The 18,400-nt window shown below is 39.9% G+C and overlaps 1 protein-coding gene across 2 annotated transcripts in view; it reads left to right on the top strand.

The window, feature by feature from the left end:
- Positions 1-18,400, top strand: part of WDR33 (WD repeat domain 33) — a 58,325-nt gene that overhangs the window by 15,710 nt on the left and 24,215 nt on the right. For both annotated transcript variants that reach the window (XM_081189313.1, XM_081189312.1), the window contains exons 6-7: positions 323-474; positions 2,168-2,265. In XM_081189313.1, the coding sequence (XP_081045439.1) occupies positions 323-474; positions 2,168-2,265 (250 nt within the window). The remainder of the gene's footprint in view (positions 1-322; positions 475-2,167; positions 2,266-18,400) is intronic.

The following is an 18,400-nucleotide window of genomic DNA, read 5'->3' as shown; positions in this document are numbered from 1 at the left end:
ATTGAGATTTTGATTGATTAATTTAAATCTTAGCATTTTTGTCATTCTCTGATATGAGAGACATTTCTGTTCCATTGGTGATAAAAAAATCAAATTTGTAGACAAAATACTGACTCATTACTAAGTAATACTTACTATAACACTGCTGAAGCTTTGATAACAGTCCTCACAAAATGAATGTATGGATCTATATATAAGGCATTTTCATTCTTATATCTACCTAAATTGAAATTAGAAAAAATCATTTTAAAAGAAAAGTGAAGGTGCATGATATTATTTGAGTATGCTCACTAGAGGTCTTCCTTTATTTTTGACTTTGTAGGCTCATGACAGTCCAGTGAGAGCTATGACTTGGTCACATAATGACATGTGGATGTTGACAGCAGACCATGGGGGATATGTGAAATATTGGCAGTCCAACATGAACAACGTCAAGATGTTCCAGGCACATAAGGAGGCGATTAGAGAGGCCAGGTTTATACACAATATACCATTTTCTGTAGTTCCTATTTCCATGATTAGACTGTTCTCTAAGTGTATTCTGGGTGCATATATGCATGGGTATTGTCAGATTCTGGGAAATGTTTTGCACCACATAAACATATTTTCTTTTGTTTCCACAATTTCACTGATTTGCTGGCATATCTCTGAAATAGTGTTGTCCCGGTATCTGCCTCTGCAATATGTTAGAGATGTGTTTGTCTGCTGCATTTTGCACTGGTATTGGTTTCTTTTTATATATGACCGCAATGTGTATCAGTTACTCTCTTTTTATGCTCACTTGTGTACGATGACAATTTCATTCCAAATAAAGAATTCAGTATTTAATAATATAATTGAATAAAATATAATCCAGAAATAAAGCAGCTGCATAGTTCTCACAACATAAAAGAGCTAAATAAAGTGAAGAACTGCTTGGCTTGGTGAGTCCAAGATTTACAGTAGCATGTAGGACCCACACCAATTTCCACATCCAGGTCATGATTAATACTGAATGGGTTATTCAAGTTTGGAATCTAAAGCTGACAAGGCAACTTTAGGACATCTACCTGGTTCAGTGTCAAGTGTTCCAATTGTGCAAATGTATGCTCAGTATAACAAGTGAACTGAGATTTCCTTGCTGAGATGCATGTGAAGAATGCTTACAGTCTTTAGCAAATAATGCAAGTGGAAGAAATCTTACTCATTAAAGTGTGTCTGAAGAGGAGCTGAAGAAGAAACTAGACCTACCTCAAAAGTTTTGGTGCTGTCCATTGGAGAAGAAGATTCATTACCACAGAAGCACTTTCTGCTGAATTTATCATTTTTCCTTTTGATTCAGAATTTTCTGGCAAAGTTTAACAAGATGTGACCTCATAGGTGTATGCTATTGTATCTGTGAAGTGGATTTCTCCAAACAAAAAGTTTATCTCACATATAAAACGTTCCAGCAATTTCAGGGGGAATGACTGTTTAAATAATCTCAACAAGAGCATTACTTGATTCTTCACTGCATCACAAAGGATGTGGCTCCCCATCTGTAACTGATGATGGTCCAACCAAATGCCTAACATAGCTCAATAAGAAATGGATGCCTGGCTCTCCACAATTTACACCAAGCTTTTCAAGTTCTGAAGCATATTCTATGACTCTAATGTTTCACTGGAGTGGCAAATCTCTTCTCAGTAACTTTTTCTGCATATATAGTCCATATGATATGTTTTTATTCTTGTTTTTAGTAATCAAATAGACCCCCTTGTATTTTGAAATGTTATCTGTGGATGAAGAAATAAGCTTAGTATTAACACTCTTGGGATTGCCTATTTCCATCCTTCTTTCAAAAGCATGGAATGCATGCTTTTGTCAGTTTCACATTTTATACAGATGATGCAGAGAATTGCAAATCTATTCAACTGTGGGTGGAACAGTGCAAAGTGAAAGTTCCCCTTTGGTTGGGGAACAAAATGCAGGAAAAAGTGCTTTTGCTGCATCAAAGTACAAAGCTGAGCTCTCAGTTATGCAAACGGACTCAATTATGTCAACGGATTGAAGTATATTTTTCCAGGCACAATATGTTCCAATTTCTCCATCAGTATATTAACACTTTAGCTAAATTTTGCCCTGTCTGAGAAGTTTAGATATGTTAAATGCTGACTTCTTTCCCCTGCTGTGTGTCTTCATGTAACAGTTTCTCACCCACGGATAATAAATTTGCTACATGCTCTGATGACGGCACTGTTAGAATCTGGGACTTTCTACGTTGCCATGAGGAGAGAATTCTTCGAGGTATGTGTACCAGAAAGTACTGATTGAGATATATGAATAGAGGGAAATTATTTGTAGTTGCCTACATAAGGACTATACAAAAACCTCCAATTCCAGCACCCCATCCTTAATAATTCAGTCAGTTGTATCACAAGGTACAACCTATTGGTTACTGTTTATGATCTGTTTAAATTGCTTTAACATTGGAGCATTGTGTACTATGATTATTCCCTACTCCCAGGACTGTTGAAACATCTGTGTAGGAAAGCAAGCTGAATGCCCAGTTTCATGTGCCCATTTCTGTATATAAAAACTGTAATGAGTTATACCAGAAACACTTTCTCAAGAAGAAGGGGTATTTCCCCTCAAAAACGTAACTTGTTGATGCTATCCATTTTCATGTGCCTGTATCAGACTATGCCACCTTATGGAAAGTGCAGCTTTTCACCAAGTAAATGCCATATAAGCACAGCATCCTTGGAATCCCCTAACTTCCCACATGGTGTGGACACTACAAAGTTTTAGGGAATGAATTACTGTTTCTAATTAATAGCATAAAGTTAGGTAAAATACATCTTTTGCTGAGAAGAAATAAAGTTGTCAACATATTCATAGACTTACTTATTTGACAAGATTTATATACTGCTTAATTAATAAAAAACCTCTTAAGTGGTTTACATTACAAGGATCTGAAATATATACTAGACAGTGAGGAGCAGGGATTGTAGCAACACTGCTTTCATTTTCATTATATCACATGGTATTTTAGTATTCATTCATTTTGTAGGAAAGTTTACCTAGTAATTTTTTTAGCTTTGTAGCCTGACTTGATGTCAATACAGAAAATAAATAGCAAACATTCAGAGACTATTACACTTTAGGAAGTAAAGAGTTTGTGGTTTGGTTTTGTGTTTGACTCTTGATGCATTATTACCTAATAGTTTAACTCTGAAGAAATCTTGAACTCTAAACTTTTATTTTGGGCTTCAATAACGTTCTCCTGTATTACTTTAGGAAATAGAAATCATTCATGAGAAACATTTCTTCAGAATTATATCAGAAACAGCCCCCCTCCAGTTTCTTAAGTTTTCATAATTGTCAGATAATATATACACACAGGATACAATCCAGACATTGAGCTCTGTCTCCCTTTTTGTAGGCCGTGCATATACTACCTCCATTTGAAATACAAAAGTGGAAGCAAAAGAAATAAACATGCTAAATTTACAGTGTGGCCAAACACTACTTTTGTTCTTAAAAACTTTGGGGCAGTAGACAGAGAAGCATATGCAGATGTACTTTCTTCCTTACCTTCTTAGAGCCTGATACTGAGTTCTTTCTGCTACAAAATAACTTGTAAAAATCATACCTTACAGTCTACCGTATTTTTTGCTCTATAGGACACACCCGACCATAGGATGCACCTTGTTTTAGAGGGGGAGAACAAGAAGAAAAAAATCTCCCCCTCTCTGCTCAGTGCCCCTTCAGTGAAGCGCTGAAGGGGCGCTGTGCAGAGGGGGAAGATTTTTCTTGTTCTCCCCCTCTAAAACAAGGTGCGTTCTGTGCGTTCAAGGTGCATTCACCCGAAGCCTCTGGAGCGCAGCGGGAGTTCCCGCTGGGCTCCGGAGGCTTCGGGTTCCTTTCAACCTGCTCTTTGGGGCTGGTGGGGGGAAGCGCTGCTTTCCCCCACCGCCAGCTTCAAAGATCCCTGAAGCCTTCGGAGTGCAGTGCGAGTTCCTGCTATGCTCCGCAGGCTTCGGGTTCCTTTTGCTGAAGCCGGGAGAGCAAGACTTTCCTGGCTTCAGCGAAAGGAACCTGAAGCCTCCGGAACGCAGCAGGAACTCGCACTGCGCTCCAAAGGCTTCAGGCAGCTATCCTTGAAGCTTGGAGAGCGAGAGGAGTCGGTTGCGCACCGACCCCTCTCGATCTCCAGGCTTCAGCGAAAGCAACGCGAAGCCTCTGGAGTGCAAAGGGAGCGCTCCCTCTGCGCTTCGGAGGCTTTGCGTTGCGTTTGCTGAAGCCAAGGAGCCTGCATTCACACCATAGGACGCAGACACATTTCCCCTTAACTTTTGGAGGGGAAAAAGTGCATCCTATAGAGCGAAAAATATGGTAATTCTATGCATGTTTACACAGAAGTAAATTTAACTGAGTTCTGTAAGACTTACATAAATGTGTAAACATTTGAGGCTTGAAAGATGCAACTTCATCTTACTCCCCCAGCCATTAGCAACCTGCTGCAGCCTATCCTGCAACCGTTTCCAAGCAGATTTGGGGAGAGGGTGCTGATGGGTGCAGAGGGAAGGAGAAGGCTGGAAAGCCCTGTTCCATGAACAGAACAGAAATTAGAATCTAAACTGTTAGGATTTGGCATATAAGGTTTATTCTCTCCCCCCCCCACGCTTTATAAATTAAACAAAGATCCATTTAAATTGGGGTTCAGGCCCAGTTTTGGCACATAACTGCTTTGGTGGCCCTGTATGATGACCTCTGTCTGAGTTAGGGGTAGGTGGCACCACTTTGCAGTGCTTCCGGTCCTACTTGGATGGACATTTCCAGAGGGTGATGCTTGGGGAGTTCTTTTCAGCCCCATGGAGCCTTCAGTGTGGATTTCTCAGGGTTCAATTTTATCCCCTGTGCTGTATAACATCTACATGAAACCACTGAGTGGGATTATCTGGAGTTTTGGAGTATGTTGTCAGCAATATGCTGATAACACAGAGTTCTACTTCTCCTTTACATCTGCACGTATGGCAGTTGTCTTGCCTCAGTAATGGACTGGATGAGAGCCAATTAACTGAAGCTGAATCTAGATAAGACTGAGGCTCTGTTAGTGGGCTTGGGGGTTTCCCTAGACTGGATGGATGGGAAATAGCCTGCTCTTGATGTGGTTACACTTCCTCTGAAGGAGCAGGTACGCAGCTTGGGAGTACTTCTGGATCCTTTGCTGTCTCTTGAGTCTCAAATGGGCCTTGGTGGTAAAGAGTGCCTTCCACCATCTTGGGCTTGTGCCCCAGCTGCGCCCCTGTCTAACTACTGTTATTGAGGCTCTGGTAACCTTTAGGTTAGATTACTGCAATGTATTATACATAGGGCTGCCTCTGAAGACAGTTCAGAAACTTTAGCTGATGAAGAATTCGGCAACCAGGCTACTCACCGGGGCAAGACGGTTTGAGCATATTACACAGATCCTGGCCTAGCTGCCAGTTAGCTTCCAGGCCCAGTTCAAGTGCTGGTTTTGACGTATAAAGCCTGAAATGGCTTGGGACTGCAGTATCTCAATGACCACCTCTCTCCATATGAACCTACCCGGACCCTGCGATATGTGCCTCCTGCACAGGAGGTCTGGAGGGTGGCAACACAAGGATGGGCTTCTTCTGCAGTGGCTCCTCATTTGTGGAATGCTTTCCTCAGGGCAGGGTTTGCCTGGCACCTTCATTATACACCTTTAGGTACCAGGTGAAAACATTCTACTTCAACCAGGCCTTTGGCTGACTAACGTCCTATTTTAAATGAGAGGGGTTATTGGTTAATTTTGTTCCTGTTCTTTTAATTATGTGTTTTTGTCTTGTATTTTTATGCTGTGAACCACCCTGAGATCTACAGATGAAGGGGGGTATACAATTTCAAAATAATATTAATAATATTGGCAGCTGATGCAAACTTCCATCAAAATGTGTTAGACTGTATTGTCTGTGACCCTTTAGGTGTTGGATTTCCAAGTCCCAACTTCAGTCCCATTCAGCATCAGCAGACAGAGATGATGGGACTTGGGAGTCCAACAACATACATGGGAGAGGCACAAAGGTTCCCCATAGTTAGCTACACATAAAATGTTTTTGTTTAGGGAAGCTTACTTAGGTCATAAATAGAACAACTTGTGTTTATTAGAGCCTTCTTCATATATGTATGTAATTCCTGCTAAGTAAAAAAAATATCCTGCTCTTCCTACTTGTGAGTAGAAAAGATTGACCTTGGCACAGGTCTTCCTCCATGATTTTGGTATATAACGCCTTTAAATCAGGCATTTCCAACCTTTTTGGGCTCAGGAACATTTGGAAATATAAGGAACTGTTGTGTGTGCCACGGAATACCTGTTTTATAGAAGAAAAACTGACAATGCTCAGAACATTGCAAAGCTGCCAAACCATCCCCCCAAACAAATAAGACACAGACAAAAAGTCGGACAGTATCCCCCCAAATGGACAAACCCTCAAATGAAAAGGCTTCCATCACTATCTTTTGAAAATAAAAAATGAGGAGGGGAAGGGGAGTTTGGCAGATCCCATAGGGTGTGTCTGAGGGTGACAGCACACACTGTGTTGTGGACTCCAGCTTTAAAAATTGTTCAGAACGTTGATAGGAAAACTTAAATAGGTAACTTTAAGCAACTTCTTCCACCAGCCCCCAAGGCACTGAAAGATGGCATAGTTATATTTATGCAGGTGTTAAAAGTCAGCTCTCCCTACTTGTTGCTGTCCAGTGGTCCAGAACATTGGACCACCTTCTTCACTGTCTGGCAAACAAGTAGAAGGAGAATTCACAGGTAAGCAAATTATGTTTTTAATCAACTATAAATTAAAACTTGTATAGTGAAATCATAATCATCTCTGTTCAGAAGTAACTCACACTCATTTTACTCCCTATTAAGTTTGGGATTGCAGCCTTAGCATAGATGTTAACAGCCAAACAATCCTATATAGCACAGCTCTACCTAGTTCTATTTGTGTTGACTAAATGACTATCAGGGATGTTGTACTATGATAGACCCAGTCTCCAGAAATCCATCATACTCAACTAGCTTATAACTCATAAGATTCCTTAATGTACCAGTCTGTTTTTATATTAAACTATAAATACTGTTTTGGGTACTCCATATGAATCTGTCAACAAACCTGACATTTGATACACCAATGATCTTAGATCACACAATTTTAGGTGATACCACCTGCAAAGAGTTTCTCCTAATCTTCTATGACATTCCCAACATCTCATTCAAATACACTCTTGAAAATCTTCTTTGCTGAAGTATTGCAATTTAGAACTAAAGTAGGAGATACTGTGGAAGATAAGGCTCAGAGATCTGGTCTGTTACAATAAAACTGAAAGTTTTTCACTTAGGACCAGACAGAAAGCCGCTTTAATGATGATGATGATGATGATGATAATTTATTATTTATACCCCACCCATCCGGCTGGGCTTCCCCAGCCACTCTGGATGGCTTCCAGAAAAATATTAAAATACTGTAATACATCAAACATTAAAAGCTTCCCTAAAGAGGGCTGCCTTCAGATGTCTTCTAAAAGTCTGGTAGTTGTTGTTCTCTTTGACATCTGGTGGGAGGGCGTTCCACAGGGAGGACGCCACTACTGAGAAGGCCCTCTGCCTGGTTCCCTGTAACTTGGTTTCTCGCAGTGTGGGAACTGCCAGAAGGCCCTCGGTTCTGGACCTCAGTGTCCGGATAGAACGATGGGGGTGGAGACGCTCCTGTTTATGAAACGGAAGCTTCAAACTAAGCCATCTGTAGTATTATTTGTATTTCCTGATGGGTTTTTAAAAATTACCTTTCTGAAATTTGCCTTGTTTGTTCCTCAGCTTTCCCTCTTCATTATTTTTATAAGTAAACTAATTATCAGGTAAAAAGAATTTTGTCCCTTGAATTCCCATCTAAAATTACCTGTTTAGATTTTTTGTAAATCCTAAATCCATTTTTACCAGCTTTGAAAAAGTATAATTATAAAAAGAGCATAGAAAAAGCAATTAGTTTGGTCACATAAGTGATCATGCTGGTTATGTGAATAGTGATAGATCCTATAAATGCATTCTAGCCATTTGTACATGCTTGGATGCCCCAAACATATCAAGCAGTGGTGTATCTACTGTATAGAAAACTACAGCTACTTCGGTTGGCAGATTATTTGTGTAACAAATCATATTTTTCTGTTTCCCTATCTCCAAGAATTCATCATGGGGAGTTAGTAAATGCATTGCTGTTGATTTAAGGCAATGGATTTCAAGCTGTGCCCAAAAAACCTGTTTTCTCTAAAATTTGTTGAGCTCCTCAGACATTATCAGCCAGGTCCTTTGAGAGATGTCATGCCCACTACTTGCCACTCACCTTTCTCTGCTGTCACTTGTCATTTTATACAAGGCGATGGTGAGACCCAGTAGATTTGACCAACATGCTTCATGTATCAAGTATGTGCTCTAAAACACTTTCAAGAATCCTCTACAGTGCACAGTGGTTCCTTGGTACAAAAGTTGATGTAGAAGGGGTTCCCTGAAACTAGAAAGTTTGAAAACCAGATTGAAGGGATGTTTAAGGTAGTAGCATCTTCATTGTTACACTAAATGGTACATGCAGGATCTACCTTTGAGGGGTTCATAAATTATACAGGTCATATTGGACGTGGAATGTTATTTTTATGATAGTGCTCTTCATATAAGTTCACTCGGAGGGATTAAAAAAGTAGAAACAAATGAATTTTATATAGGCTCATTCAGCCTCCAGCAGATGTGAATTCTGAGGTTCTGGCTAATATAGACAGTGTTGCACAACATACGCTTTTCTCTTCCCAGTAGTGTTTGAAATACTCTTGTGTGATTTTTTGTGTGTGTGATTATTGAGCCTGTTAAACTTGGGTTCTCTTCATCTGGAGTATGAAATATACTCCATACATCTAAATAATCTGGATTTGGCATGACTTGTATTGTATGAATCCATTTAACTAGGTACTGCTTTCCAGGTCAGAAACAGAATGTGTCAACATAGACAACTGATAGCAAATTTGATCACAACAGTCAAATACTGCTAAGAGAAATTTGGGTTGTTGGCTGGTTGGGCACCGAATCTTCCTTTTAGGCTGGAGGGTGTCCTGTGGTCTAAACCACTGAGCCTCTTGGGCTTACTGATCAGAAGATTGGTGCTTTGAATCTGCCCAGCAGGGGGAGCTCCCATTGCTCTGTTTCAGCTTCTGCCAACCTAGCAGTTCGAAAGCATACCAGTGCAAGTAGATAAACAGGGGATGGGAAGGTAAATGGTGTTTCTGTGCACTCTGGTTTATGTCACGGTGTTCCATTGTGCCAGAAGCAGTTTAGTCGTGCTGGCCACATGCCCCAGAAAGCTGTTTGTGGTCAAACGCCAGCTCCCTCAGTCTGAAGCAAGATGAGCACTACAACTCCATAGTCACCTTTGACTAGAATTAACCATCCAGGGGTCCTTGTCCTTTACCTTTACCTTTACTTTACCCTTAAGTCAGAAGTTTTCTGGCTGTTTCCAGAAATCATATCTTCATTAAGTCCTCTGACAATATAAAAAAATTCCTTCCAGTAGCACCTTAAAGACCAACTAAGTTAGTAACTTTAAGGTCTTTAAGGTGCTACTGGAAGGAATTTTTTTATTTTGACTATGGCAGACCAACACGGCTACCTACCTCCTCTGACAATGGATGGATTCATTCCCTTTTGGATAAGGTTTTGAAACAAGCAACTGTCTTACATCTACATGTCATGGAATTCTTTGCCCTTTTCCAAATAAGTGTTCAGAGATTAGCATGATAGAGATACGGCTTGTAGCCATGGCCAGCTGTTTACATTTCGAATTTGGAAGGACAAATTATCCTTTTTAATTTAGTTTATCTTTATACCATTGATGATGTGACTCTTGGATCTGTGTAGTACTTGCAGGGCCACAGGTTCTCCACCCTTACTCTTGAGGTAATTCTTATATCTGGTAGGGAGATCCCAGACTATATACAACCTCTTCAAGACGTCTATAGAGAAGTTAAGCGTTTTCATCTCCTAATCACTGAGGTTTACAACCTGGGGTACTTCCAATGGCATCATTTCTCCCTGGAGCTCCAAGATTGCAGTAGTGACAAGGGACATTTATGCCTTTCTCAGAAAGGACCAAAAAAACACACCAGTTGGACTTGCCTATTGACATTCATATTTCATAGTCTTGACCTTGCAGTCTTGGTTACCCTTGTTGAGTTTGCAGGTGCTGAACATACATTGCTTCTCCAGGGCCTGCAGTTTCCTTTAGCCTCCCAAACATTTCAGCTTGCTGTTTTTAACTAGTAAAACACAACAGTAAGTGTTCATATCATGGACATTACTTCTTTCTACGTGTGTATGACTTTGACCTGTATTATCTGCTGGGATCAAGTGCTTGGCTGTAAGCCTAAGTGGAATTGGTCCCTATGTTACAGGAAGAGACAAAATGGTTGTTTAGGTGATTTGGGAAGATATGCAAGTTCCAAATGAAAGTACTGTTCATTAATCTTCCCCAGGATAGATTAAATTTCCCTTTCTCGTGTTATCCTAGAACTGTAAAAATCAGATACGCAGGGTCACTGAAACGTAGGATAGTCTAGATGCAGGTCCATTTTCACGAATTCTCCTCAAATCCATGAGAAGAGGCATATAGAGAGGTATTCTTGGCTTTAGACTGCCTGACAGTCTAAACTTGTGGATACAAAAGCATTTTTGTTTAAGAAGGCAGTAAAATAATAGATACACAGGATTAACTGAATAATTCAGTTGACTGTTTCATTGGATGAACATTTAAATATTTGGAATTTTGTTCATTTCCCTGAGCATAATAACTTAAGAAATCTAAATAATTCTCAAACATTTAAAAGAGCTGCAATTCATGATTGTTCTTGTATTTTCAAAATCATAAGGCTGCTGTTGTTGGTAAAGCTGCTCACATAAGAGTAATACATCTTGATGCAAATGTGTCTTTCAAGTTCAATTATACCTATTATTTATAAACTGCTACTGCTTCTGCTACTAACTTTGTAAACCACCTTGAGTTTTTTTCTTCAATCAAGGGGAATATGAATTTTGTGAAATAAATAAATAACTGCTATTCTGCTGCTAACTACTGCTACTACTTTTTGAACTGAAAGTCTCAGACACTTGATGCTTGTTTTTTTGCACAAGTATTGACTTACCCATATGATGGATGACAAGTTAGCACAACAACTGCAGTTACTTAATATGGCTGGCAAACCAGCGTTTAGAGTTGGACTTGACTTGCACACCTCAAATGTTTTGATTAAGAAATCTACTTCTAGAGGTTCAAAACACACGGCAGGATTCACCTAATGCTCCCTGTCAGTGGAAGCAATTCTCTCTGCATGCACCCCCAAATTGGCTCAATATGAGGGGTCAGAAGAACACCCAGAGCAACATATGAGGGAATTGTGCCATCTGGCAACCTGCAATGTTTGCATAGACAGGGTGTTTGTTTTAGCACAGTGTTGAATTCCACCCATAATCCTGAGTTTCATTTCTATGAGAAATAAAAACAGACTTTAGAATGGCCAAGGTTAATGGGACAGATTTATAGAGCTCTAGTATCCTTTTCTCACCTGTGTAAACATGGTGATTGAAAGTGCTCACCCCCTAGAACCTGAGATCTTTTGCTGTCATAGCTGCGGATCAAGTAGATCAGGGGTGGGGAACATTTTTGGCCCAGTAGACCAGATCTTTATTCCACCCCCACCCCCATCGAGGGATCACCCATTAGTCAGTCATCTGACATAATTACATCAGGTGATTGACTCCTGTCAAAGTGCATCATTTTCCACAGTGCTTCCCAAATGTTCAACTATCAGCCGGTTGTTGGGGGGGTTGAAAAGGCCTCACAGGCCAAATTGAGAGGTCTTGCAGGCCAGAGGGCGCCTACCCTTGAAGCAGATGAAGGAAATTTATTACATATGATTCTATTCATGTAAAGTTATAAATGATCAAGTGGGCACAGTATTGTAGGAAATCGTATCTATGTATACTTGAGGGACGCTTTGGAATAAGGTACATAGGTTCCCCTTAAATATGATAATAAGATGAAACATTTAAAATAATGCTGTGTGGCATATAACTCCTGAAGTTATAAGCAAAATAAATAAAAGTATTTCAAATACATATTGGAAATGTCAGAAAGAACCAGGAAACTATTCCCACATGTAGAAGTGTAATTTGTAAGCAATATAGGGCAAAGTTTATAGGTTTTCTATAGTATTATTAATAATAATAATAATTTTGTTTGTTTGTTTATTATATTTGTATACCACCCTTCATCTGAGTAGTTATGAAATCCCAAATGACCCTGTACTCCTATTATTAAATTATACTATTGACTTAATAAAGAAAGAACAAGGAAATGGAGGTCTCAAGTCACACCTAGTATTACTGAATGAATAGATCAAATTAGGCACTTCCCTTTACTGTCTTTTTGGCACATTCTTCTGAAGTCCAAGGAACCAGGACAAAGGTGAAATGATTCTGTAACAAACGGGATCCTGTTTCTCAAGTATTGTTAAAAGAACTTCCTTCTCCCAAAGATACAGTACAGCTTTGAAATGTTCTGAATTTTAAAGAACCAGTTTTGTTTTCATTTATCAGCCTCATATTGTTACTCAACTTAATTAATAAGCACTGTATTTAATGAATTTTCCCATTTTTTCCTTTATTAAAAATCCACTTTACAAAAAAAAAAAAGCGCCAAACCAAAAACACCCTGAGTAATAGTCTCTGCCTTTTAGACATTACCAGAATGCAATCTAAGGAGAGAATGAAATTTCTGTCAAACTTATCTTCTATCTTATCATGAAACAACTGCAGTATTGCGGGGGGGGGGGGGCTCAAAGTGTAGTAGAATCCAGCAAAATTTTATCAGACCTTTTGGTGTTCAGTTTACTACTCTTCTGCTAGTATCTGTACCCTGTTTTCTGATGCTTTGTCTCTCTACCTAGTCCTTAGTTTTAGGACACTTTCCATTGTCATTGAGTTATACATGAGTGTCAAGGTGCCTATCGCTTCTTATTCTGCAAGCTTTACTTAACCACTGGCTGAGATACAGTGATGTCTTGGAATATTCACAAACATAGTTTCTCAAGGAAAGATGGCAAAACAAGTCAAAGGAGCAGAAATTGGAAAGTAATAGAGAAAAATAAATTAACCATCTTTCCAATATGTCCAGTATTTATATCACAGAATACCAAGTATTATGGGGGACGTGGGTGGCGCTGTGGGTTAAGCCACAGAGCCTAGGGCTTGCCGATCAGAAGGTCGGCGGTTCGAATCCCCGCGACGGGGTGAGCTCCTGTTGCTCGGTCCCAGCTGCCCACCTAGCAGTTCGAAAGCACGTCAAAGTGCAAGTAGATAAATAGGTACCGCTCTGGCAGGAAGGTAAACGGCATTTCCGTGCGCTGCTCTGGTTCGCCAGAAGCGGCTTAGTCATGCTGGCCACATGACCCGGAAGCTGTACGCCAGCTCCCTCAACCAATAAAGCGAGATGAGCACCGCAACCCCAGAGTCGGTCATGACTGAACCTAATGGTCAGGGGTCCCTTTACCTTTACCAAGTATTATACCTTATCGCTGTCCACTAAATGCCAGTTTCTGGAAGATGTAGATTCAGGCTTTGGGGAAAAGAGTGAAGGTTGAGGAACAGCCATTAGGAATGCCTCAAGTATGCCTTTGCATACTTGCATACTTGATTCTTGAAGTTTATGACATAACATGCGTGCACAGTCAGTCTCATGGATATGCTTTTTTTTTAATGATATTTATTGGAAACAGAATTTTTAAAATCACAAAAAACAAAAAACAAAATTACAGAGAAAAAAAGACAAAAACAGAGATAAAAAAGAAAAAATAAAACCATCATTTTCAAATTCTCCACTTTCTTTACCTTCTTTCCATGACCTCCCCCCCCTCCCATCTCTTGTATCTTGATTGATAATTGTCACAGCAAATCCTTCCCATAATTCATAATATTATGTCAATACATAACCTTACTCTATTTTCCTCTTATCTTATATAAAACCTTAAAACTTAAAATTTAAATCTTATTTTTATCAGCTTCTCATAACCATTACCTTTTTACCTAATTCTTTAAACATTCTTAGAAGAGCCTAGTAATTTCATTTCAGCATTTTTGCAACTTTCATAAAAACATTTCTGACAACATAAAAACAAAAAGAGAATAAAAACAATCCAATCTTCTTCCAGCGTCCCCTCCCCCCGGTCCCGGGGTTATCAGTCCTTTTTGTCCCATTATTCTAGCCCATTTAACCTGGTGATCTTATATCCGAGGCCATCAAATCTCTTCCATGTCCCTTCCGCAGTTCTTCATATTTTCCTTTCACTCGTGGGAACTCTAGCTTGGTAGTGTTTTTGACCCTTTTCGACTGATCAGCCCCTTTCTCATAGTCCAGACTAAACTCCATGTGGTATTTTAAAACATGTTTCAAGTAGTGAACATATTTCCAATTCACTCCAAGATTAGTCCCAACAGCTCCAAACCTCAGACGGCCCATTGCCAGATTCTGAGAGTCCAAACATCCCTGCATAGGGGGGGTCAGTCCAACCCCCCCATTTCCAACCAAACTTTATCTTTCAGAATCTGTTTTATTCCAAGTTCATTTATCAAATCCAAAGACTCATTTTTTTCTGGGCCAAAAGTCCCTCCATCCCTGGCGCCCATGGTTCAGCAAGGTCCTCTTCTTTCAGTTGTTCTGTCATGGCACGCTCCTGTTTTGGTTCCTGAGTGGGCTCCATATGATTTCCCACTAGCTGTTCAAAGGTTCTGGCCGCATTAGTCATAAAATCCATCTTCTGACTTAGCTGATCCAATAGGGCACTTATTTTACAGAAAGCACCCAACAGTGCTGCTGAAGACATTAATAATAATAATAATAATAATAATAATAATAATAATAATAATAATAATAATAAATTTATTTATATCCCGCCCTCCCCAGCCAAAGCCGGGCTCAGGGCGGCTAACAACAATCAAATAATCAAACAATCAAATAATCTAACATTCTAAAACATTTCAATTATAACAATTAATTAAAATCAAATTAATGGCAACCGTTAAGCAAAGTTCTGTGCAGGTTGCCAGAGGAGGGAGTCAGGCTGGGCCCTGACCAAAGGCCTGGTGGAACAACTCTGTCTTGCAGGCCTTGCGGAAAGATGTCAGGTCCCGCAGGGCCCTAGTCTCTTGTGACAGAGCGTTCCACCAGATTGGAGCCGCAGCCGAGAAAGCCCTGGCTCTAGTTGAGGCCAGCCTAACCTCTCTGAGGCCTGGGACCTTCAGGATGTTTTTATTTGCATTGTCCTACAAGGTCACGAATTCTTTCCCACAGTTATAATCAATAACAGCTGCAAGTTCCCAGGATTTAGTTACAACCTCGCAGTTCCCCTCTAGGGGGAAGACTTCTGGTAGTTCTTTTCCTTAGAAACAATAACAACAAAGTTTCTTTTTTTTAAGATATTTTGTCCATATTAGTTCTTTTTAAAAGACGAAAGGAAACAATGGAGTCACAATGTTTCTCTTCTTTTAACTATCTGTCAAAACATTTATTTCTGGTCAATGGGCTTCAAACATCAAATCTGACACCCCGCTCCAGGGTCAGGATGGTGGAAAATTACTTTGCTTTAACTTCACTTCTGCAGGTTTAAACGACTCAGGAAAAATCCCCCTTCTTCTCCTGCTGCCGAAGAGGGGTTCAGTGATTTAAAATGATGAGAGTCGATCCTTTGAAAATAATTTTTAAGGCTCTAGTTTGTATTGTCTTTGCTTTGTTCTAACTACAAAGAAACGGAAGGGTGACTTCCTGTTTATCCTTCCCGTTTCAGTACCAAATTAGGGTTAATTTTAAAGTCCAGATTCCTTCTTATTTCGCCAGTTCTTATCTGAAGTCCAAATATTTACTGTTCCAGTACTCACGGTTGGTTATTTTAGATGCCAAATTGTCCCAGGAAAAAGGCAGCGCTCTCCGGCAACGGCTATGCAGCTTCGCTCCACAGAAAAAGCAGTAAACTCACAGCACCGCGCCACTTCCCCCTCTTCACTTCGGAGCCCGTTTGTGGGCTCCTTTGTGGGTTGGGGGGCGCTAAGGGTGCCCGCCGAGTCCCACGGTCACAGGCTTCATCCGCCTGTGATTTCCAAAAGGGTCCCCGCTGCGCCGGAGCGGACAGACCCGTTTCATGCGGAGCTGGTCCCTCCGATTCAGAGGGAGTCCGCAATTGCCGTTGGCGCCACCCCGGAAGTCCCCATTCTCATGGGTATGCTTAGTCCAGACCCTTTAGAATTCTCTATGCACAGCCAGTCCAGACACTAGAGCACTGTTTCTGTCAATTCATCCCTTTAGAAGGTAGTCCTCCAAACTGTTGCACAAAATGCATTAAAGGAGTTTAACCTTGAAGTTATGAAGACATGAATGAAGATTTCTAGGTTTACATCTGTGCAAAAAATACCAGTTTTTCTCAGCAATTAGACTGACAGAAAACACCCATGTCTCTCGTGTTATCTAGGTTCTGTGAACCTGAATGATCAAATGGAGCCAAAACACTGTCAGTGCTGGGAATCCTGATACCCTCCCATGTCACAAAGCCTGTCCATTGACATATGTTCAGTCTTACCTGTATCCAGTCTTTAACCTTACCCAGATAGTTGGAGTGCACAGAGACTGTTCAACCCAAAACAAATGAAAAGGGGAGGTGGGAAAGCTGAATCTGATTAGCATCCTAATGGCATCCAGGGCTATGCTTCCATATCATTTTATTCGGAAATATCAAATACATACTGAGCAGAAATGGCAGCTAGAGTAGTTACTCATCGGCACTCTCCACTTCCTGCTAAGGAACGAGCCAAATATATTGTTTTTCTATTGTGATTTCTATGAGTTATCTCCCCTAAAAAGAGCAATTTGCTTGAAATGCATTGGGAACTGGAATTGTTCCAGCAAACCTCTGTATACCTATAGGTGTTCGCCAATAGCTATTTGCCAAGTGTAGCAATGCTTCCATTTTGCTCTCATCCTACATATTCACATAGCTGCATTTAAATTCTGATTTTTTTTCAGGTGACTTCCCACATGATGGTTGTAGCATACGGTTAAATAAATGAGAATAGTGAACTAGTTCAACAACATTTACAAATTTCAACTATATGTTTCACAACATTTAGTGATTTTTAATTTGGATAGATGAGACCCATTTACTTTTGTGAGTGTCCTGTTTCAAAATGAACTTCAAAGAGTTATTTTAAAACTTGCAGTAAATACCAGATGTGTATATATAGTACTTTGGATTTCCCCCCACAAAAAAATAGTTATAATGACCACAAAGGGTAATGGTAATTATAATGACCACAAAGGACTGCCATCTCATTAAAGAAATCTTAGTTGCTTTAAATTTGCTTATGAGTAAACAGTCATTCTGAAGAAAAATCCTGCTGTGTTCTAGATACTGTGTATTCACAGTATAGAAAGGAAGAGAGAATACCTCTTTTAAGACAGTCCTTGATATCCATGTTTTTGTACATCCTTGTGTGAAAAAGAAATATTTGGGTGCTCCAGATAATTTGATTAACGCAACTAGTTGGAAAAACACTGCAGTCTTAGATATTTGGCATACTAGGGCCAAAAAACTTAGAATTTATGTGGAGAAAAATTATATTTTAAACATCAACATAAAAATCAAAGCTGCCCCTAGAAATACAGGAAGCAGTCTTATACCAGATTATGTTATTTGTCCAATAAATCCAGTATTATATACAATGACTGACCATGGCTCTGTATGGTCTCAAGAAGAAATCTTTCCTATCAGCTGCTACCTGATCCTTCTTGCTAGAGATACCAGGGGTCGAACCTGAAACTTTCAGCCTGCAAAGCTGAATGGTGTGTATGTACACAGTATATATTTAAAGCACGTAACTGCCTCAAAACGATCCTGGGAACTGCAGTTTGTTGAGGGAGCTGGATATTGTAGCTCTTTAAGTGGGAACTACAGTTCCCAGGATTCTTTGAGGGAAGCCATGTGCTGTAAACATAGAGTATCTACCCAGCCATAGTGTATAATTTTTCTTCTGTTTGTCACCATCCAGTGACCCAGAACGCTGAGGTGCTACCCAGTTACAGACATTGTTACCTGTGAAACACTCTTTTTTATTTCTCTTGCCCCCTGCCTTCCCAGTCTCTGCTGGTTTATTTGGGGGTATTATTACATAATTACTAAGTATAATTAAAGAAGCATGGATTGGGGAAAACAGACTAAACACTGAGGAATGCATTCTATATAATAGTGCCTGGTGATGAGTAATACACTTTTCTTTTTCCAAGTGCTTCTATTGAATCGT

The sequence above is a fragment of the Podarcis bocagei genome (genome assembly GCF_964188305.1).
Source record: "Podarcis bocagei genome assembly, chromosome: 4".
NCBI lineage: Eukaryota > Metazoa > Chordata > Lepidosauria > Squamata > Lacertidae > Podarcis > Podarcis bocagei.
This window is presented reverse-complemented; position numbering and strand designations above follow the sequence as displayed.